Genomic DNA, 24018 nt, shown 5'->3' on the forward strand with positions numbered 1-24018 from the left:
TCTAAACTGGTTGAACTCACATGAGACATGATTTCTCAGTTTTCACCTCAATTACTTGGGGTTCATGGGATTCTGTTTGCTGTTAAAGGTTATTGGTTACCATGGGACATAAGTAGAGATCTGTATTCACTAACATGGTGAGATCAGTAACGATTACACAGTGAATGTAAGTTTACTAAGAGTGAAATTCTCATATACCCTTGCTACTGCAATAATTTAATGAGGAAATTAGGCCCAGTTTTTTTGGCATAGTATACTATATTGTGTCTTCAGACTTACTCTCAACATTTTGATGTGCCCTGTCAAATTTTGAAGTAGACCTAAATTCTCATGTACAAACCACTGCAGAAGATAAAGTTTCTAGTGAATTGAGCTGCTCAGTGGAATTTAACAGGTATCTGTCAATTAAAGATGTCTAATAGTTGTAAGTTTTACATTCTTTTCCTTTTTGTATACTATTGTATACTTGATTCTTCCTGATGTTAAGCTTTTCATACTTGTGTAGCAAAACTGGAGACAAAGTATATAAGCAATATATTTTGGTAACTAAGTACATCTCAATGAGATGGGAGTTTTCTTACAGATTACCTTGTTTCCATGAGTGAGGAAGCCTGGGCTTGCCAGTTTTAGCAACTGATGATTATTCCTCCAGTTTTATTGAAAATGATTGGTAATCACCTGACAGGCAAAGGAATTAACATGTACTTTGTGGGCCTTTTGTGCCCTGCTAGTTTTGTGCTGTTGTGCATTAGGATGGGTGAGCTGCATGCCTTTGGTCATGTTGGAGAAGGGGGATTGTAAAAGGGGAGGTGGTGAGGCTGGCTGGAAGCTTTAAGGTTTGGTAATCAGGCAAATGAACTGTAGGAAAGGGAGGGAATTGTAATGTCTGGAAATTCCTTTCAAATGATTCACTCCCACATACCCAAGTCTGAAGGTCATTGCCTCATCACATTCTTTAGAGGAGGTGACTTAAAGGGGGGAGGGTGTTCTGGCCAAAGGCCTGGTACTTTAGGTCACAATGTATCAACTATTGCTGGCGAAAGTAAGTCATATGCATTTGTTGGATCTAGACTGCAAACCACCTTGGGATTTGGAAACCTAAGTGGTGGGGTGTTTCTTGACAAGATTATTCCAAGCAACTCAGTACGTAGTAGTGCAAGAGTTAAAAGTCTGGGCCGAAATCCTGGCTGAAGTTTATAGTGGGTAAGTACCTGCCTCAGGGTTGTTGGTGAGGATTAAAATGAGTCCATATACTTTATGCATCTAGAAGAGTGCCTGGCAAATAGAGTGTGCCCAATAAATTACAGCTATTATTTCTCATCTGTTAACATTTGTTCAAAAGCTTTTTCACAAAATGTTCTCTAAAGATACATTTGGAAGTTCTTAAACTCCACTGGAAAATTTTATTCAAGGAAATGATGGCTGAAGTGGGAATGGAAGAAAAAGGAGACACCAATGGGGTAGTCCCTTTGGCAACAAGATACACATTTAAAAGAAAGCTTTGTAATGTGGTCTAATTTGCTGCCAGCCGAAGTAAAACCGTGCCTGTGGGATTTATCTGAATTTTTAAATCTGAAGTCCACTGATAAAACCCAAGTTTTCTCTTCACAGGCAGGAGCTGTGTGATTATGCAGTCAGGAATACAGGCCATCCCTTGTCCCAGGGAAGCAATAGAGATGGTATAGAAACGAGGTCCACCGATCTCCTGCAGGTTTACCATTGCCACAGCCCAAGCTAAATCTGATAGTGGGCGTTCCCACACTTCAATGTTGTCTTCCTGAAAAGTAAGCCAAGAAATTAGGTGTGATAAGCTTGGTACCTAGCAGTAAGCTGCCTTGTTAGTAGTGGCATTCAGTATTATTGTCAGAACTATTGAGCACTTCTAGAAAAACTTAAAATCCTACAGCATGTTTTGGAAATAAAGTAATGGTTAGCAAAAAAAAAAAAAAAAAGGAGCCTCATTGCTGATTATAATATGAAGATTAAAAGCAAATATTCTTAAAAGATCAGTGCACATCCTCTTATATAACATATTTAGGCCCAGGACAGACATGGTACTTAGGCATAAAGCCATTCCATCTTTAAACAAAAACATTTGGATGAAATGTAAACTAGAAGGCAAGAGAATATGATCCTGGCCAATTCGGGTTTTCTCCCATAGAACATTATTTACTGTACCTTTCTAAGCCGGTACCCCTGCTTGCCTAAGGGGTCTTGATTGATGGCAATTACATCCTTATCCTGAAGGAGGGCTTTGGCCTGAGGGCTGATGTGTCGGAGGTCATTGGACATGAGTAATGGAGCTGCCATGATAGCCCACAGGGCCATCTGAGTTACCTGCTGATCCCAGCTAAGGCCAAAGTTACCGATCACTAACTGGGACAAAGAAGAACAAGAATTTAAGAAAATGAAACAGTCTTAGTCGCCTAGACACAGAGATGCCACTTTCTATGGCACCCTGCTCTGAGTAGTACTCTCAGGTAAGGCCTGCTTCCAGGAATTTTCCCTTCTGATTTACCTTGAAAGTCAAGTAGGCAAACAGGCCCACTGCAGGGGCTTGAACAAGGAGGGCTCAGATTCTTACCATATCTGGGTCATTCCAACCCCCTGGTCCTGCGACATCGATAATTCTCTTCTGGTTAGAAGATGTCCAGTCTAAGATATTCTTTATACTTTGCCAAGAATCATAAACATCATCAAAATTTCTCCAGTGATTGCAGTACTGTCGGATTTCTGTGTAATTGGGCTATGGAAACAAACAACTCTTCTGTTTACTTCTACTAACATTGTTGCAAGATGAAAATAGTCAAGTTTAAAGGAGGCACCTGTAGTGTTCTTTAGTTTACAGATTAAAGGTCTCTATGAGGAGAGCTAAATCCCTATTATAATGGAATTTTATTGTAAGAAATTTGCTTCAGAAACAGGACATATAACTTGAAATCCCTACTTAAAATGGCTTTAACACTTTATACTGGAAATATACCAAATAGTAACTAAATATTGGGATTATGGAAAGCTTTTAATTTTTTTTCACAACTTACTGTATTTTCACACTTTCCTAAAATGGAAATGCATCCCTTTTGTCATCAGAAGTAACTAAAATCTTTATAAGTAAAAAGCTGAAAAATTACGTAGGACATACAAGCTCAGGATTAGGCAATCTGAATCCTAGGCATATAATTTGTTAAAGGAATGAATAAAAGTTTGTAGATAGGGAGGTAGAATATCAGGTTTACAGTGTTAAAAAGAGGTGAGAGAGTATTTTGCAGGATTAGAAGAAAATAACAGGGATTCATTCTGTAAGTAATTATTCAACACTTACCATGAACTAGGGATACAGTGATAAAGTCAGACAAGGTCCCTGCCCTCCTGGAGCTTACATTCTAGTGGGGAAGACAGACAATAAACCAGTCAACAAATAATTCCATACAGTGCTAAGCTCTTAGAAGGAAATTCACAGATCAGTGTGATAAAGAATAAATGGATAGAGGGCTATTTTAGAGTAGAGAAGAGGTGTCTGAATATGTGCCATTTGGTTTGAGACTTCAATGTTAAGAAGGAGCCAGCAATTTAAAAATCTTGGAGAAAGAATGTATCAAGCAGAAAGCAAAATTCAAGTGTAGAGTCTCTGAGGCAGGAGTAGGGTTGGGTGTTTGAGGGACAGGACAAAAGCCCAGTGCAGTCATGGAAAGACTGATGGGAGGTTGGAGACAGGCTAGGGCCAGATCAATAAAGTCTGATTTTATTCCAAATGCAATGGGAAGCCAGTTAAGGGTTTTAAGCAGGGGAGTGGTATGATTTACATTTTAACAAGATCACTGTGGTGCTGCTTGGAAAATCGATAGGAGTAGGACAGTGGAAGTAGATCAGGCTGATGATGCAGTCTGGGTAGAGATGATGGTGGCTTGGAGGACCAGGGTGGATGCAAGAGAGATAGAAAGAAGTGGGCTGATTCAGGATGAATTTTATAGACAGTACTGATAGGATTACTGGTGGACAGGTGTGAACTGTGAGGCAATGGGAAGAATCAAAGATGACTGATTTCCTAGGTAATGGTAGCTTAGACTCCAATTACAGCAGTAGAGATGGTGAGAAGTGGTGGATCCTGAGAGAGATGGTAAGATAAGACTGTTAAGGTTGGACTTTGAAGGAGACCCTTTGTCTCCTTTGTTCTCAAGTTCTGAAAATCTATCGGCAAGGCTCTATTGGATTCTGGGCTCACTAGCTCACCTTACGAAAAGGCCACATATAAAGGGGCCACTCACAGGAATACACAATGCTTCTGCCAGTCCTGTTCAGGGCCAAGGACATGTGCTTATAACCTGTATATGAGAAAACAACGGGTAAAATAAGGGAATGAAGGGAATTTCCAGCTGGCACGGTGTTACTTTTTAAAAGGGGACTGCCTGAAAAAAAAATAAATAAAAAGAGGCTGCCTGGAATGTCTGTGGTTATATTTTAAACTAGCAGCAGAGACATGTGGCTGCTCTGTGCTTAAAATTGTGTTTAGTACCTCCCAGACTGCTGGGATTGTTGAGGAGGTAGTGTGGGATGGTGCATATACTAAGGAAAGGTGGGAATGAAGATGTTCTTCTCTGTGACGGACAATTCTGGATGCTTTCCCCCAAGTGATGTTATGCAGAGTTACAATTATATTTGTAACGAACTCAGAGCCCTCTTGAATGAAATGTGCACAATATTAGCCATGATTAGGCATGCATGGATTTTACACACATGCATGAATGAATGCATGGACAAACTGAAATAAGAGAAGAGGTAGGAGCTCTGGCACATTAAGAATAATTGTTTCCAGTATTGTGATAGGGCATTTAAAATGTGAAGATTAGCTCTTTGGATGTTCCAGTTACCCTGGCCTCCAAGTTCCTCCCTTTGCTCATGGCTAAATCTCTTTAATGAAACATACCATTTTCCAAATGTTCCATGCTGTCACAGTGACAACCATCAAATTTTAGTAGATCTACTCCCCAGTCAGCAAAGGTCTGGGCATCAATGTCATAGTATCCAAAACTCCCAGGAAAGCCTGCACAGGTTTTATTTCCAACATCTGCATAAATTCCGAGCTTCAGTCCTTTGCTATGGACCTGAAATGAGAGAAAAGGATCACCACAGTAGAAGGGCAATTATGAAGCAGAGAGAATCACTCCAGGCTGGGGGCAGAGACAAGTATACTTCACTATGTATCAGGGACTTTTTTTTTTTTTTTACAAGCCCCCAAAATTATCCAGGTGAGTTAGTTGGGAGACAAAGTCTCCAATTCTGCTGAGTTCAAACTATATATGTAAGCTATAACGTAGAACTAAAGGGAAAGCTGTCAGTCACTTTAATCTCTCTCTGATGGGATCCTAAAAGTTACCTTTCCAGGGCAATGATACAATTATCTGGACAAAGTTTCTCACCATGACCATACCTTAGGTTCTTCTGTGCCCTCTTCTCAAGTAGGCCTCATGTTGTTTCAGCAAGAATTCTGCTAAGTCATTCCCCTACCCTTGATATCTGATAAAGTTCCTCATCCCCCACCCCTGATATCTAAGTTCTTGGCCTGCCTTTAGCATGAATCCTCTTGCCCTTGATGTCTCCTCTTGGTAATTTTCCTTCCACTGACACTTTCAAGTCTGCTCACGGACTATAAAACCCCACTTGTCTTTGTTGTATTAGGAATTGAGCTTGACTATTACAATCTTTGTTGTATTAGGAATTGAGTTCGACTATTACAATAGTACTGAATAAATCTATCTTCATTGCCTTTAACTGTTGTCCAACTCTATTACACCTTAATTTTCAGAATATAGTCCTTCTATCTTGTAAAATTCTAGTTTATAGTACAATTGCAATAGCTCCGCAAAGCTTAACATGGAAATATATGCACACATGTCAAGAGCCAAGTTCCTTTTTTCCTCTAAGAGAATTCAGTGGTTTTGGCAAAAGGAGAACTTCTTCAAGATAGGCCTCAAGAGCTATTGCAAAACAAGGATCTGCTGATGGAATGAAAATTCCACCTGATAAGTCTTACAATTTGATATTCACATGATGGCAGCTATTTTACCTTCTAAGTCTTTGTGAACAAGTTTCAGTACAGAAGTGCTTTGGGTCTCTTTAATGAAAGAATTATCTATAAACTCACATAATTAGCAAGGCCTTGGATCCCACCAGGAAAGCGTTTAGGGTCTGCCTGAAGTCTGCCTTTTGAATCTCTTTTGGGAGCCATCCAACAGTCATCAATACAGAGGTACTCATAACCTACATCCTTCCACCCATCTGAGTCCATGAGTTCTGCCATCTGCATGAAGAGCTTCTCGCTGAAAAAGAAATGCCAAGAATCATTGAAATTCATTAAACAAATGATTAGTCATCTTAGGGTTTTGCAATTTTTTTCAACCCAGTAATAGTTCAGTAGTAATTACACTCAGTGCAAGGTAAAATGGACTGTGCTTCTTTCCTCCTCGCCGCCCAAGTACTTCCACCCAAGAACCTCAAACAATTAGGAATGAGAAATACATGACATTGAAAAGGCTATTAGAATTAAGAAAAGGGGCGTGTGGATGGCTCAGGTTAAGCCTCTGGCTCAGGTCATGATCTCACAGTTCATGAGTTCAAGCCCCATGCTGGGCTCTTTGCTGACAAACATGAAGCAGAGTGTGCTAGGGATTCTCTCTCTCCCTCTCTCTCTGCCCCTCCCTGCTGGATCTTTCTCTCTCTCTCAAAAAAGGAAAAAAACCCAAACATTTAGAACTAAGAAGAAGGTTCAGTAAAGTAAGAAACTACAAAGTTAATATAATCAACAGCTTTATTAACAATAACCTATTTGGAGAAAAAGATACCGTTCACAAGACCAACCAAAAAAAAAAAAAAAACAAAACAAAAAACAGAAAAACCTAAAATACCTAGAGATAAAATTAACACATGTGCAGGATCCATATGAATAAAACTATGATGTTCCCAAACGACTTAAGTGGAGAGATGTTATTTTGCTCTGGGATAAGAAAACTCAACTTTAAAACACACCTTTATACATCGAACAAACTCTGAACAAACCCCAAAAGGAGTTTTTAAGGAACTTGGCAACATGATCCAAAAGTTCACCTAAGAGATTAAACACATAAACATTCTACAAAAGATAAATGAAGCTGCAATATACCAGTAGCATTAGAATACACAAACCAATGGAATTAAAGACAAAGTTCAGAAGAAGATCCTTCTGGCCATTTGGTACCATGGAATTTAGTACGTATTAAATGTGGCATTCCTTATAGTAAAATAAAGTCCAGATGGATTAAAGATTTAAATATTTTAAAAATCCATAAAAAATACTACTAGAAAATGTAGGTGACTCCTATTATCTCCAGGTAGGTAAAGACTTTCTCAGCATGATACCAGAGCCAGAAATAATAAAAGAAAAAATTGATGTTTGATACATTCATAGCAAAACCAACCTAAGCCAGAACCACCACATTATTCATAATGTATTGACAGACCACACACACACAAAACCCCAAAGCCAAACCCAAAATATTTCAATTAAAAATAATAAATGGAAATAAAAACGATTGGCAATGTTTTAAAAGAATCAGAAAAATGGAGTGCTGGCCACAGTGTGGGGAAACAGGCATTCATCATACACTGTTCTTGGGAATGTGCATTTGTTAACTTCTGGGGAGGACAGTTTAGTACATAACAAAATGGGCATACATTTGGGTCCAGTAATTACACTTCTAAGAAAAGAATCATATGATGTACAGGAATGGTTAACACAGTTTCACAACAATAAAAAAAATTGAAGAGCCTGAATAGATATCAACAGGAGATTGCTTAAATAAATCATCGTACATACATACAGTTTGCATTTGTGAAGCGCTTATTCTGTGCCAGGAAAACTTTATTTTCATTATACTCTACTATGTACATTTTTTGCAATGATTATGCATTAGTTTTATTATCATGTAAAAATAAGACAATCACTACTTCGAAAAAAAGGAAAAGACAAAAAGAAATATATGATGGTAACTGCATTCAGCATCTCAGTATTAAGCCACCATGGCTTTGAACTGTGTGAGCATCTGTGATTTATCTCCATTTATTTTGTGCATCAAAGCCAATAGAGGTTATTTTTTGGGTTTGGGAACGCTCAAAATTTTTTCCATATAAATTAATGGTAATTGCTTCATTAAGCCATTTCGGCTTACAGAACACGTTACTTTCGGATAGTGGGGGAAACCTTTATAAAGTTCCTCCAGGTCAACCTCCCAGCTGGATCCCACATTCTAGGGCGAGGGGGGGAGGAGATCCGTGACTCCACGGTTCCTCTAAATTCCCTCCAGTTACAGCCAAGGAACTCCTGACCCAAAAAAGGAGAAGTTGCACGTGTTAGTCCTCTGTCTCGCCTACTCGCCCCAGCTGTGCTCACTACTAGTACCTGGCAGAGGCAGAGCGGCAGTTCACAAGAAGGATCTGAACAGAACTGGATGGTGAATGGATAAAGTCCCCAGTTGGGTGATGAGGCACAGAGACACGAGAAGCAGGGGCTGCTGACCAGACTCCCACCACAGGAGGGGTCACGCAGCAAAAGTTTAGGGCTAGTTTCCATCCAGGGAAGCTTGCTGGAGACGACGACAACAACAACAACAACGCAGCAGCAGTAAGGGAACTCTCACTCGGGCTCAGATGTTCCCTCTATCTCGCCAAAGAGACAAACACATTGAAAGGCGAACGCAAGTGGGTGCTCAATATCTCTGATACCTGATACAAGAATCTGGCTCTTCTTGGCAATCAACATTGCACATGAAGCGCTCCCAGTGCAGCCAGCCCATGGTGGGGGTCATCGCCAAGCCATTGTCCAGGGCCCTGGCCCCAGGGAAGCTCCAGAGAACCAGGGCCAGGAAGCGAAGCGCCAGCAGGAAGCCCGGCTGCTGAATTCCGTTCTCCAGCTTCATCGCCACTGTAATGCAGTACAAATTTCCATCGGTAACCTGGGTTTTTAAGCTTAACTTTAGGGGCGGACCAATCACCTGTGAGTTATTAAATAATGACGTTATTGTTTCTCAGGCAACTGGGACGGTTATCCCCAGAGGCGGACCAATGATCAGTCACGTAAGACACACCACAACCAGTCACACTCTTCGTTTCTTGATATTGGCCCGCCCCATTTCCATACCGGAAGGAAGTGCGGCACTTTAGAGATCCCGAGTTTAAGCCGAGAGTTGCTCACGTGACCGAGATCTCACATGACGTAGGTGATCACGTGATCACTCGCTTACGTGAGCAGAAGTAGTTCTGGTCGTCGTCTACCGTCTCGCTATAGCCGTTTGAGGGAAGAAGGAGGAAAATTATCCGGTATCGTTAGAGGTTGGTGTGTGGGTGGGAACTGGGGACCCGAGGGTGGTGATGATGAAGACCAAAGCAGGATCCGCGGGCCACCTCCGCCTTTTTCGTTCCGTGCTTTCCCCTCCCCCGCTCCCCCCTCCCCCCTTCTCAGTGCCGGGAAGCCGCCTTTGCTGCGCCTGGTGGGGAAATGGTGGACGTTCGTGACTGTATGTGTTTTTGTATATCTGTCTGGGCGGGTCTCAGGGGACCCTTACGAGAAACCGTAAGGTGAAAACGCTTGAAAACCATGTCCCTGGATTAAGAAAAACAAATATTCAGACCAGTGGCCGGAGTGCTGGTCCATCCATTCAGGCACTCAGTCCCCACTGATTGTCTGTAGGGGGAGGCACCAAGTGAATTATATCTGTAGAGTCACACCTAGGCAAATGCTGCATGCCTTACAGAGGCGCCCAATAAATGTTTTTACTGTATTGAATATTTAAATAACGTTTGTTTTTCTACTTATAACAACAATCTACATGTTCAGTTTTGGACGTTCTGAAAATAAGAGTATACTATAAATTTAAAAAAACACAAGTAATTCATCACCAGGAAATAACTACTCAGCATTCGGGTGTATAAAAAGTATGTGTATAACACGCATATAAATACACAATTTCTTAACCCACAAATGGAATCCTGGTTCCTACTTCAGCAGCAGAGTCCTGGTGGCCTTCCCAGGAAATACAGTAATGAAGCGGAATCTCCCTGCCACTACAGAGGGATATTAATGTCTAGAGTGCTGCAGGGACATGACATGGGATTGTACAACCAAGAGATAAGGCATGCAAAAAACCAGTGCATAAATATGTCACTCAAACCTGAAGATGGCTTATAGGGAGAGTGTTATTTGCAGATGCAGTGTGCCAGGCCTATGACAGGCAACTAGTAAATGTTTGTTGAATCTTCAGTGTAGTTTTATGGCAGTTATTACACTTTGTACTTTCTTTCCAAGAGGCCCAGTGTTTCCAGACCATGTCAGATAAGCCATGCACATATACAAAATTAGAAAATTTTATAATATTGCTATAGAGCAAATCCCAGAAAAGCAAACATTTAAATTTATTTTTTTTGCTAAAATAAAATTACTGTCCACAGAAAACTAAGAATGCACAAGAGATTGAAAAAATAACATTGAAAAAGTCATAAGCCTGCCACTGAGAGCAATCACTATTAACATTTGACATATTCCCCATGCATATATTTTTTTCTAACACTTTTTGTTCCAGTTACAGTGATTTTTAAAAATTAAAACTATATAGAAGTAAATTGGGTAAAAAAGTGAAAAACTACTTCACTCTAACCTCCAGTTCCTATTTTCTCAAAAAACAGATTTGTATCCTATGCTTTCAGATTTTCTATGCATTTACATACATATATACCTGCATGCTTATATTTTAAAATAGGATCATACTATGCATATTCTTTTATTTAATACATTTTGGAAATCTAGGTCAGAAGCTGTTTTTTGTTAATAGCTGCATAGGATTCCATTTTAAGGATAAAGTATATACTGTAATTCATTCAGCCATTCCCCTATTGATGAATAGTTAGGTTTCTAATTTTCTGCCATTACTAACAGTGCTGCAGTGAACATTTGTGAGTATTTCTGTTGACCAGGTTCCTGGAAGGAATTTTAGCAGGGTCAAAGGATATATGAACATACATGTTTTTTTACATAGTTGAGATTATAAAGCAGCTGTGATCTTGGTTTAAGATTATAGAATATGTAGTTCCTCATGTTATTAAATATTTGTATCATTTTAAAATTAAGTAATAGTCTTTCTTAATAAAGTACCTTTTGAAGAATACGTAGCTCCATAAATCTTTGTCTGAAACTTCAGATCATCTCTTTAGGGCACATACTCTGAAGTGGATTTACTATATCAAAAGGCATGATACATGTTTACAAGTTGCTTTCCAGAAATACTGTGTATACTTTTCACTCCTTAGGAGTGTTTGCAGACCCTGAATATTAGCATTGACTTACCCTGTTTTTCACTGTCTTAGTGGGTGAACAATGTTGATTAATTCTGGTTTTAACTTGCATTTCTGATGATTGGTGAGATTTGAACATTTCCCAAATAACTCCTCTGTATCCTCACATCTGTATTCTCCCTGTATTTAATCTGTTATCAAGTCCTGCAGAGTCCACTGCTTTGAATGCGTAGATCACCTCTTTCCTTTCTTTTTTAAAAGTGCTATTGCATTAGGTGAATCCCTTATGCCTTGAAGAGACTGGGATTCTAACTGATCTTGCTAGTGTCACCCCAACCCCCCTCTGTTTGAGTTCCACACTGTTGCTAGCGTGATCTGTTTGAAAGGGCTTTGATGACGTCACTCCCCTCCCCTTCCGTCACTCCCCTGTTTAAAACCTTTTGAAGGCCTTTCTCATTTGTCCATCACATAAGGCCTTTAAGATATGATTTCTACCTTCCAGCCTTAATGTCTTGCCTGGCCTCATCCTATTTTATGCTCCATCGTAACTTTTAAAATTCATTTATGGATCCATGAACTGGTTAGTCTGTTTTATTTAACAATTCTGTGCTGTTAGAATTGACCAAGCGTCCCTGCTTTGTGTATCTTTTTACCCTGAACAGGATTCTGTCATAGCAAGGATAATGTTTATTTGCACTTTTGTCTTTAGTAAAGATGTATAATGCTCCTGGACCATAAATCCTTTCTGGGCTTACTGACTTTTGTATCCTGAAGCCAAGTACTGGAGTTGGCAACTGAAAAATAGAAAATGAATGTATGAACTACCCATAATGTCTTTTTTTCCATTTATCTCTTAGGCCTTAATATTTCCCTGATTTTATTAATTGGCATGAATTCTTTATATAATAAGGATATTCATGTATTGGTGTAAGTATCTTCTCAAAGTGTATTGTTTGTCTTTTAATTCTGTTTTATTTTACCTTTGATGTAATTAAGTTTTTCATTTTTATGTAATCGGGTATAGCCATCTTGTATTTGTTCATATCTTCCACTGATATTGTTGCTGTTAATTTTTTACGCCTTTCATTTTCTGACTATGATGTTAATATATGCTGAATATAGAAAACTTAGAACATACAGAAATGTCCAAAGAAAACAGTCCTTTAAATAAAAAGTTCCCATAATCCTACTGCCCAGAAATAACCACTATTAATGGTATCTAACAAATAAATAGGTATTGAGTAACGGTTGGATGAATGAATTAAAAATTTGGTGCGGTCTTATTATTTATACAAATGTTTTGGAAAAAAATCAGTGTAATTGAGTTTTATATTAGTTTGCTTTTTTCCTACTTGTATTGTGAACATTTTTCCATGACAATAGTCTTCTAATTTTTTTCAGCTACATCAAAATCATAGTGAGCCAAGCTTGCCACCAAGAGCCCAACAGTCACCATGATGCTGAGCACGGAAGGCAGGGAGGGGTTCGTGGTGAAGGTCAGGGGCCTACCCTGGTCCTGCTCAGCTGATGAAGTGATGCGCTTCTTCTCTGATTGTAAAATCCAAAATGGCACATCAGGTATTCGTTTCATCTACACCAGAGAAGGCAGACCAAGTGGTGAAGCATTTGTCGAACTTGAATCCGAAGATGAAGTGAAATTGGCTTTGAAGAAGGACAGAGAAACCATGGGACACAGATATGTTGAAGTATTCAAGTCCAACAGTGTTGAAATGGATTGGGTGTTGAAGCATACAGGTCCAAATAGTCCTGATACTGCCAACGATGGCTTCGTCCGGCTTAGAGGACTCCCATTTGGCTGTAGCAAGGAAGAGATTGTTCAGTTCTTTTCAGGGTTGGAAATTGTGCCAAATGGGATGACACTGCCGGTGGACTTTCAGGGGAGGAGCACAGGGGAGGCCTTTGTGCAGTTTGCTTCACAGGAGATAGCTGAAAAGGCCTTAAAGAAACACAAGGAAAGAATAGGGCACAGGTACATTGAAATCTTCAAGAGTAGCAGAGCTGAAGTCCGAACCCACTATGATCCCCCTCGAAAGCTCATGGCTATGCAGCGGCCAGGTCCCTATGATAGGCCAGGGGCTGGCAGAGGGTATAATAGCATTGGCAGAGGGGCTGGGTTTGAAAGGATGAGACGTGGTGCCTATGGTGGAGGGTATGGAGGCTATGATGACTATGGTGGCTATAATGATGGATATGGCTTTGGGTCCGATAGGTTTGGAAGAGACCTCAATTACTGTTTTTCAGGAATGTCTGATCATAGATATGGAGATGGTGGGTCCAGTTTCCAGAGTACCACAGGGCACTGTGTACACATGAGGGGATTACCTTACAGAGCCACTGAGAATGATATTTACAATTTTTTCTCACCTCTTAACCCCATGAGAGTGCACATTGAAATTGGACCTGATGGCCGAGTTACTGGTGAGGCAGATGTTGAATTTGCTACTCATGAAGATGCTGTGGCAGCTATGGCAAAAGACAAAGCTAATATGCAACACAGATATGTGGAGCTCTTCTTGAATTCTACTGCAGGAACGAGTGGGGGTGCTTATGATCACAGCTATGTAGAACTCTTTTTGAATTCTACAGCAGGGGCAAGTGGTGGTGCTTATGGTAGTCAAATGATGGGAGGGATGGGCTTATCCAACCAGTCTAGTTATGGGGGTCCTACTAGCCAGCAGCTAAGTGGTGGCTATGGAGGTGGTTATGGTGGTCAGAGCAGTATGAGTGGATACGACCAAGTTCTGCAGGAAAACTCCAGTGACTATCAGTCAAACCTTGCTTAAGTAAAGAAGGAACACTAAACAGCTGTTACAGAAATAAAAGCTGTGCATTTATGGGAGTTGTAGAATGGGAGGGATGTCTAGCCTATCCAGTGTGATTGGTAATTGGGAAATATCATTGATTCTGATCACTCTTGGACAACTTCTTTTTCTTTCTTTCTTTCTTTCTTTCTTTCTTTCTTTCTTTCTTTCTTTCTTTCTTTCTTTCTCTTTCTTTCTTTCTTTCCTTTTTTTAAAGAAAACAAAAATTAAGTTTAACAGTTTCGCATTACAGGCTTGTGATTCATGCTTACTGTAAAGTGGAAGTCAAGGTTTTAAAACTTCAAGCTCAGTAATTTTGAACACTGAAGCATTCACTTAGGATGTAATAACAGCGTTCAGTATTGACCATAACTGTTAAAACAACTTTCAGCTTTCCTCAAGTTAGTTATGTTGTAGGAGTGTACCTAAGCAGTAAGCGTATTTAGGTTAAAGCAGTTTCACTTATGTTAAATGTTGCTCTTATACCACAATACACTGAAAACTTTGGATGCATGTTGAGAAACATGCTTTTCTGTAAAACTCAAATATAGGAGCTGTGTCTACGATTCAAAGTGAAAACATTTGGCATGTTTGTTAATTCTAGCTTTTTGGTTTAATATGCTGTAAGGCACGTGACTGTACACTTTTACTTTTTTTTTTTTTAAGATCTGGGACAATTTTGAGATGTAATACCAATACTTTAGGAGTTTGGTCATGTCGTTTGTATGAGATTCTGAGGCTTTGATTTAAATCTTTCCTTGTATTGTGATTTCCATTAGATGTATTGTACTAAGTGAAACTTGTTAAATAAATCTTCCTTTTAAAAACTGGAAAAATAATCTTGTACAGCTTGATTTTTTTAAAGAAAATTTATTTAAGTAGTCTCTATACCCAAAGTGGGACTTGAACTCTCGGCCCCAACATCAAGAGTCACATGGCCTCTGACTGAGCCAGCAGGGTGCTCCTAGCTTGATTTTTTTAATGCTTTATCATATGAAAATTTTCTTTTATTCAAGTCTTCTGCACTTGAAATTTAAATTGTTTTTAATTTTTAAATTTTTATAAACTTGCATTAGCATTTTATACATACATTGTTGTATATATCACAAATTATTTATTTCTAGGATATATTCCTAAAAGTGGAATTGCTGAGTCAAAGGTACAAACATTTTTAAGGCTTTTGATTTGCATTATCAGAAAGATTATGGTACTTTGTGTTTGTACCAGGACTGTATGTCCCCCTCACCCCATAGACTTCTCAATGATACATATTGTTATTGATCTTGGCTAATTTGTTAGTTGAAAAATGATATCCCATTGCTATTTTATTTTTTTAAGTTTTATTTTCGAGAGAGTGCAAGCAGGGGAGGGACAGAGAGGGAGACTGAGGTGAAGCAGGGTCTGCACTGACAGCTGAGAGCCTGATGCAGGGTTCCAACTCATGAATTGAGATCATGACCTGAGCTGAGATCAAGACCTGAGTTGAAGTCGGATGCTTAACCAGGTGTCCCTCTCATTGCTATTTTAATTTCTATTTAATTACTTTTGGGGTGGAGTATTTTTCTGTTTGTTTTTAAATGTCTCACCTCCATGTCCACAGGACTAGAGCTACTCTGGAATCTATCAAGACAGCATTCTCCAGAATCCAAGAAGTGAAAGCAAATAAATCCCATTCCTTTTGTTTAATCATATAGAAGATCTAAGGCCAATTTATATATTTTAAAAAAGAATTAAGTATATGTTATTAAATAATACAGTCTCCACCATGAATTTATTAATAGCATCTCTAAACACCTTTAAGGTTTTTTGGGGCATTTAAAACTTGTTCTTAACCATTGGTTCTCAAACTTTAGCATGTACCAGAGAATCCTCTGCAGGGCTTGTTAATACATTGATTACTGGGCCTCACTCTTACAGTTTTCGAAATTTGGTAATATTGGGGTGGTGCTTAAGAATCTCCTGATGCTGCTGGTCTCGTGGCCACATTTTGTGACCCATCACAGCTCTCTGATTACTAAATGCCCTAAAATAGCTTTAAGAAGCAGCTTCCTTCATGATTCCTGATTGTCTCCCCTTACATTCCTATGAGAAGTAATTTAAACTTTATGTTAAAATACAGATTGCATATGATTGTTTATAGTATCTTGCACCTCCTATGAGGACTTCAAAGGCCCATGACACCAGAGGCTTTCTTACATTTCTGTATATGTAGTAGCTGTTAACAATTACACCTTTCAATGACATTCAGGCCTGGATGCCCTCGGGTCACTATCAGCTGCACCTGAACTACAAATCTTTTTGTGGATCTTGTGACTAGCCTGGAAATGGATTGTTACCCTTGCTCTGCTTATAGCTTAGGGTCCGGAGAAATGCTCTGAGATGGGAAGCAAATACCAAATTGGTATAACCTGACAATTTTATTCAAGAACACTTTTTATTGAGTATCATTTCTACAAAATCATTCACACTGAGGATACAGTGAGAGGGGAATTCTTTGATACTTCTAATTTCTGTAACAGTTGCTAAGAGAGCAAGAAATTCATTTTGACTCGTGCTACTGAGCCAGTCATTACCTTGCCCTCCTGAGCTCCTTCAGGAAGCCTTTCTCAGGGGGTTCACGAGTACATGTTTTTGCTTTCCAGACTGCTCAGTTAATTTTCCAGAAGGTTCTATAAGTGTGAGCGAAGATTCTTCAGTTAGCCACTAGATGTCACCAAATGCCAGGAAAGAATTGGCTGAGACCTGAGATCAAAGGTGTCTGTTGCTTCTTGCTGGGTAAGAAAACTCCCAAGGCCAAAGGAAGCAGTGAAAAGAGACCCTGGAGAAGGTCAGCAGTCAGAGGTGTGGAAACGGACAGTAGTACCTGTCAGGGAAGCAGCACAGATGTGCACACATACACACCCCTGTAACTCTCAAATCTAATTGTGTAACACTACCAAGGAGAGTTTGCTGGGAGGTAAAGTGTGAAACCCACCGATAGACCTCCTGAGCACCAAGCCAGGGGATTCATTTTAGACTGTACCTGTAAGCTACTTGGCAGGATCAGGCTGAAAGTTTTCAATCACAAAAATCATACCCTAAGGGGGTCTCCACTGATGGCTTATGCCAGTGGTTTTCAGAGTGTGCTTCCAGGACCAGCAGCGTGACCTGGAACTTGTTAGAAATGAAAAGTCTCATACCCCTCCCAGAATGACTGAATGAGAAACTCTGGGGTGAGGCCACAAATCTGTGTTTTAATAAGCCCTGCAGGTGATTCTGATGCACAGAACCATTGGCTTATGTAGGCATTCTGTTTTCCACCCATTTATTTCTGCATTTATTTTTTGAAAAGCTTCTAAATATTTTATTTACTTTGAGAGAGGGTGCACGAGCAGGGGAGTGGCAGAGAGAGAGGGAGAGAATCCCAGGCAGGCTCTGCACAATAAGCTCAATCATGAACCATGAGGTCATGACCTAAGCTGAAATCAAGAGTCAGATGCTCAAATGACTGAGCCATCCAGGCACCCCTATTTCTGCATTTATTCATCCATCCATAAAGGTCTCTATTCCAGAGACAATCTTACCTGTCAGCATGACACAGCTTCTGTATCCTCCTTCCCAAACTGATAGGGAAAAGCATTGAGAATTCACTTACAAATCAAGGTCCTTTTTCTTTAGGGAGAATTCCTAAAATGTCAGCAAAAAGGAAGATTTCTTCAAGATGTGCCTCGAGGGCTATTGCAAAACCAGATTGCAACTGGTGAAATGGGATTCCACTCACCGCACCTGACACTAAGCTGGGACGGAATGGTCACAGGGACCATTTCACAACCTGCTCTCACAGTGACTGAAAGTCAGCTTTTCTGAATGCAAAGCAAGCATGTGTGTGGGGTCACCAGGTTAGTGCGGTGCAGGGCCCCATTCAGAAGGTTAGCTAGTGTTGGGAGCCTGTCTGTGGGAGCAGCCCTCCTCCCGGCCCCGCCGCCAGCAGTGATCTGCAGATGCACAGAATGCACTTCCGCCAGCATCTGAGAATGACTGCACTTTATCCAGTAATTATTTTCTAAACTATTTACCTATTCCAATGCTCTGTCTGACCAACATACTAATTAGGACATCTACCTGCATATTGCGAGGGCCGTTTTCCAGGGTTCTTTTTCTCATTCCAGCACTTGCTCCTCCTGCCTCCCCTTGTTTGCGCGGGGCTTTTTTCTCATACACGCGATGCTATTACGTGTCAATGCCACCACCATTATAGAGATGCGGAAATTGAGTCTCAGGCAGGGTGAAAACCAATCTTGTGTTTGGGAAAGAACCAGAATGCTGGAGGGGAGAAGGAAATGATGTCTAACATGGGCAAGAGGACACGGCTCAGGTCCGAATGGGATAGAATTAAGAGTAGCGGCGCTCTGGGCCGCGTGTGGTAAGGGTAGCGGGGACCCGCGCTAGGTCTAGTTCCTCCTCTCTGGCTCCTCAGCGGGTAGTCCCGTTTTCCTCCTGCAAGCCCGCCCAGAGGTGAGTAAAGTCGGGCGGAGGGCGTGAAGCTCAGGGGGGCGGAGAGAGATAGTTAGACATGAATCAATTCCTTCCTTTCCCCTCTCGCTTATCAGAGACCATCAATTCTCCTCCCCCCCACCACACCTACAGTGTTTTTCCTGTGTAGGGATCAGGAAGAGGATGCCCGCGTAATGGCGGCCGGCTGGGCGGGGACTGGTGCGGGCCTTGACGCAGGGGGCGTGGTTAGCGCGGCTGTGGGCGGAAGGGAGCCTGGGGAGGGGAGTCAGTTGCGTGTCAGTGGATCTCTGAGAGGGGAGACCACCACCCCGATAAGCGGGGTCCAACAAGTTAAGGCTGGTCCAGGAACCTCGCTCCCCCTCCCAGCCCCCTCTCACTTCTTCGGGTTCAGTTGGGCGCTGGGAGCGGGAAGCCAAGGCCGAACCGGACCACGGGGTCGAAAAGGAACAGCCCTGGAACTTCCTGGGCGCCCCTTCCGTCGATTAGCTCTGGTCTGTTCCTCCGGGAAGTCATGCTTCCTGTGCCCACAGCACCTTGGCTCCAGGGCAGCCTTGAGAACAGGCGCCAGGGATCCTCTGGTGGGTCGAGGGAAGCCAGTTTCCCCTGCGTGTAGCCCCATGCCTGGCACAGAGTAGGCGCTCAATACATGTTTATTTCAGTTGAGTGTTGATTCAGCTTTTATGGCTTGTGATGAATCCTTTTCTTTCCATTCTCTAAACTCCCAGTGCTGACTGGATCATGGATAATTACCCTCTATCACAACATCATATTAGAACTTTAAAAAGTTGTGAAAACATGTTGGTCCTCTTGTTTGGTTTTTTTCTCAACTCATATAATTTTGCTATTTGCGGCGCTCGGGGCGGGGAGATGATTTCTCTGCAGCAAAGCCTTAAAATGTTCTACCCCTTCCTTCAAACTTCCTCCCACTCATCACTTGACACCAATTTGTCTCCTGTTAAATCTTTGTCAGCAGGGGCACCTGGGTGGCTCACTTAGTTAAGCGTTGGACTTCAGTTCAGATCATGATCTCACCGTCTGTGAGCTGAACCCCGCATCAGGCTCTGTGCTTTCAGCTTGGAGCCTGGAGCCCGCTTCGGATTCTGTGTGTCTCTCTCTGCCCCTTCCCTGTTCAGTCTGTCTCTCTCTCTCTCTCTCCCTCTCTCAAATATAAACATCAAAATCTTTTTCAGAAAATAATCACACTGAACAGTTGTTACTTGGAGATTCTCAAATTATTTCAGGTGTGGTAGTTTTGAGTTTTGCTTGTCTGGTTAGTCTGTACCTTTTGTCCTTAGGCAAATATGAGGGTATTCAAAAGTTCCTCTGGGTTGGGAACACGGGGGTTAACTGCAAATGGGCACTAAGGTCTTTTGGAGATAATGAGAATGTCCTCAGTGTAGATTTTGCTAATGGCTTGCACAACTCTAAATTTACTAAAAACCATGCAATTGTAGACTTAAAATGGGAGAACTTTATGAATATAAATTATATTTCAAAGAAACTTAAAATGCCTATGGAGTAATAAGTACAAAATAGTGGAGATACGATATATTCTGTGGGGAGACTACTGGGAAAGGTAGGGCAAAATGATAAGAATACAATACAATAGCCTAAGGAAATGACAGACTCCTTAAACTTTAGACACGTTTTTCTAACACCGCATTTCAAGTAGGCCTCATCCTAGGGCCCTATCCTGGGCCCTAAAAGTCCATGGTTAAAGGATGATTCCTGAAAATGAACATTTTTTACTCTTCCCATATGCTTGGACTACATATGCATTTTTGGGCCCTCACAGTTCATGGGTTCAAGTTCCACATCATGCTTGCTGCTGTCAGCACAGAGCCTGCTTCAGATCCTCTGTCCCTGTCTCTCTCTGCCCCTGCTTCAGATCCTCTGCCCCTGTTTTTCTTTGCCCCTCCCCTGCTCTCTCTCTCTCTCAAAAAAAGGCTTATTTATGTATTTTGAGAGAGAGAAAGTGTGCAAGTGGGGGAGGGGAAAAGACAGAGAAATAATCCCAACCAGGCTCCATGCTGTCAGTGCAGAGCCCCATGCGGGGTTCGGTTCCACAAATCATGAGATCATAACTTGAACTAAAATAAAAAATTGTATGCTTAACTGGGTGAGCCACCCAGGTCCCCCTCCAAAGGTCGTGGTCTTAACCACTACAGGAAGATATGTCCTCTAAATGGTCTTGAGCACACTTCACTATTGCTAAATATACAACTATGCAATCATATTTAATGACTATGCTATATTCCATTGTATGGATATAGCATGTTAGGATGTGATCTACACATTTTTCTCTTAATAGGCAAAAGTTCAGTTACCAGGACAGGAAGGAACTGTGTTGTGTGTTCCTTTGTCCCCAGCACCATGTAGTAAGAAAGTTCAGGAAGGCAGGCAGAGAATATGGATGGTTTTTTGTTGTTGTTCTTTGTTGTTTGTTGTTTTTTGTTTTACTTTCTGGGCCTGACCAGAGGCTCTGTCCAAACTAATCATCACAATCTGGGCCCTGACTCTCATAGAGGGAGACTCCATGGATTTGTAAACTGGTTTTATGCTTGACAGTCTGCTTAGTTAATTTTCCAGGAACTCTCCAACTATGTTTCTTAATTCTCAAGCCAGCCAGTAGTTGACACTGAATTCCAGAAACAAGATAGCTTATTTGAGTCTGAGTTACATGAGTAATTCCCCCCTTTCTGCTTTGCTATATTTTCCAATTTTCTATAGAGAGTACATGTAGCTTTCATTTTGTGGGGAAAAAAGGAAGTTAACTTCCCTAAATAAAAAAACCAAGCTATGCAGAGAATAGAGATCTAAGATTCAGTGCTTTTGAGTCTACTATAGCTAAACATATGCTTACTCTGTGATCCAACAATTCCATCCCTAGGTATATACCCAAGAAAAATAAAAGCATATGTGTATATAGACTTGTACATGAATGTTCATAGCAACTCTTTCTGTAATTGCCCTAAACCAGATACAATCTTTTTTTTTTAATGTTTTATTTATTTTTTGAGAGAGAGCGTAAGTGGGGGAGGGGCAGACAGAGAGGGGGACAGAGGATCTGAAGCAGGTTCTGCACTGACAGCACAGAGCCCCATGTGGGGCTTGAAATCATGAACTGTGAGATCATGACCTGAGCTGAAGTCAGATGCTCAACCAACTGAGCTACCCAGGTGCCCCCAGATACAATCTTAATATGCATAAATAAATGAGTAGATAAACAAAATGTAGTACTTCCATACAATGAGATTCTGCTTAACAATAAAATGAATAAATCCCAAAATAATAATGCTAAGTGAAAGAAGCCAAACCAAAAAAAAAATAGTATGTACTGTATTTTTCCATTTATATAACATTCTAGGACATGCAAATTAATGTATATTTAAAGTAGTCAGATCTGTGGTTATTTCTGGAGGTGGAGATTAACTCAGAAGAGGCCCAAGAGAGCCTTATGAGGTGATGGAACTGTTCTATACCTTGGTCTGCTTACACAGGTGGATATGTATGTAAAGTTCATTGGGCTGTACATTTAAGATTTGTGCACTTTACTGCGTAATTGTTATACCTCAATAAAAACGTTAAAAGAGGATACAACTGCTTTTGCCAGTCTCTTTCCTTCTCTCTTTGACCCTTTCTTCTCTTTCTCCTTCTCTCCATCCCTCTCTCTTCTTTATTTTTTGTATCCTTTTGGGAGAGAGTTGATGGAGCATCAAGGCACTGATGCCAATTCTACCCATAATCGTGCCTATCAAATGTTCACATCTCCATTAAGTGGGAAATATAGAAGACAGTTTATTCAGGGAGTAGGATTTTAAAAGTCCATGGTTAAAGGATGATTCCTGGAAATGGACATTTTTTACTCTTCCCATATGCTTGGACTACATATGCATTTTTGGGCCCTCACTTCTGTTGTGGTCTTTCTCTAAGAGCTAACATCTTTGGAGTCAGACATACTTGCCTTTGATTCCCTGCTGCACTAACTACTAGCTGTTTGACTCTGGGGAAATGACTTAAGTTCTGTGATTCTTAGTTTTTTCATTCATAAAATGGGTATAATAATCCCTATTCCCTAACCTTAAGAATTCAGTGATGATAACTACACTTACCGTGGTCAGCATTGTATGACATATAGAATTGTCAAATCACTATGTTGTACATGTGAAACTAATATAACATTGCATGCCAACAATGCTTCAACTTAAAAAAATCAATGAGATGATACAATTCAGGTAAAGCACATTGTCTGCCACAGAGAAACTTCTTGATTTTGGAAGGCTCTCTGATTTCCTTACACGGTTATGAACTTGTACCCTTTGAATTTCTGGTGACATGTGGCCCTGCTCCATTAGGACATTAAATAACCTTTCCTCTTGTTACTACTACAACAACTAGGAGGAAGATTTATATTTTAGTATGATTCTTAAACCTGTCCTTGGCCTCACATAGCCTCTTTCTTACTAAATAACAATGGGGGCACCTGGGTGATTTAGTTGGTTAAGCGTCTGACTCTTGGTTCTGGCTCAGGTTATGATCTCACGGAGCCCCATGTCAACTCTGCACTCACAGCCAAGAACCCTCTTGGGATTTTTCTCTCTCCCTCTCTCTCTGCCCCTCTCCTGCTGGTGCGTTTATGCATGCACTCTCTCCCTCTCTTTCAAAATAAATAAACTATATATTTAAAAAAACAATGGAAATGGCTTTTTCATTGGCTTCCACAACATTCCTGGGTGGTTGATTCATGAAAGCTACTTGTTGCTATCCTGTTACAGAAGTGAAGAGAGGCATCTTGACCTCAATAAGATCCTATAGTTAGAGATAGGTCTAGCACTGACAAGTGTTGTGTATCTTGCCTTGTGGGAGCATGATAAGACATTGCAGATGCCAAAGTGAATTATTTAAAAATACAGTTAGGATTTTTCTTCCTACCCCAGACCCTGCTAGACTCCACGAGCTGATTCCTACCACATGACCATGAAAGTCAACCATAACACGCACACATATTTATTTCCCTCCGTGCTGACCCATTTTAGAGAGCTTTTTATGGTAGTTATGCTATTTAGTTGATCTCAAGATTGTCTCTTTTAAAGGAAGATTCAGTGGAAAGAGAAAGGATGTTTGTTGAATGACTGCTCTGTGTCAAGCATGGAGCTACAGGAGGTTTTACAGGAGGTCTAAACAACCCTGTGAGATAAGTACCACAATTAGATTTTGGAGATGAGGAAACTTAATTTTGGAAACGAAAATTACTTTCTAGACAGTCACTCAGCTTATATGTGGCAGAGGCAGTATTCCATATCTCCATCCGTTGATTTTATTTCTTTTTGCTTTATATTTGAATAAAGAGCATGTGAAAAATAGACCAGCCTTTCTTTCTCTCTCT

The 24018-nt window shown here is 40.7% G+C and overlaps 2 protein-coding genes across 5 annotated transcripts; one reads left to right on the forward strand and one right to left on the reverse strand.

Moving 5' to 3' along the window:
• Positions 1-1368: 1368 nt before the first annotated feature.
• GLA (galactosidase alpha) lies at positions 1369-9057 on the reverse strand. The gene is made up of 7 exons (XM_004000723.5): positions 8755-9057; positions 6143-6317; positions 4925-5102; positions 4231-4322; positions 2585-2746; positions 2179-2376; positions 1369-1777 (listed from the first exon to the last, which is right to left on the reverse strand). The coding sequence occupies exons 1-7, from the start codon at positions 8946-8948 to the stop codon at positions 1514-1516; spliced, it is 1263 nt and encodes a 420-aa protein (XP_004000772.2). The 5' UTR covers positions 8949-9057; the 3' UTR covers positions 1369-1513.
• Positions 9058-9193: 136 nt separating this feature from the next.
• Positions 9194-14974, forward strand: HNRNPH2 (heterogeneous nuclear ribonucleoprotein H2). 4 transcript variants are annotated; one of them, XM_019824075.3, is made up of 3 exons: positions 9246-9360; positions 12174-12243; positions 12718-14974. In XM_019824075.3, the coding sequence occupies exon 3, from the start codon at positions 12771-12773 to the stop codon at positions 14118-14120; it is 1350 nt and encodes a 449-aa protein (XP_019679634.1). In that variant the 5' UTR covers positions 9246-9360; positions 12174-12243; positions 12718-12770; the 3' UTR covers positions 14121-14974. The 4 variants fall into 4 exon arrangements, with proteins under 4 accessions (XP_006943929.1, XP_006943928.1, XP_019679634.1 ...); XM_006943867.5 differs by lacking the exon at positions 12174-12243 and having other exon boundaries at positions 9194-9348; XM_006943866.5 differs by lacking the exon at positions 12174-12243 and having other exon boundaries at positions 9203-9360.
• Positions 14975-24018: the final 9044 nt, after the last annotated feature.

This window comes from Felis catus, chromosome X (genome assembly GCF_018350175.1).
Source record: "Felis catus isolate Fca126 chromosome X, F.catus_Fca126_mat1.0, whole genome shotgun sequence".
Taxonomy (NCBI): Eukaryota; Metazoa; Chordata; class Mammalia; order Carnivora; family Felidae; genus Felis; species Felis catus.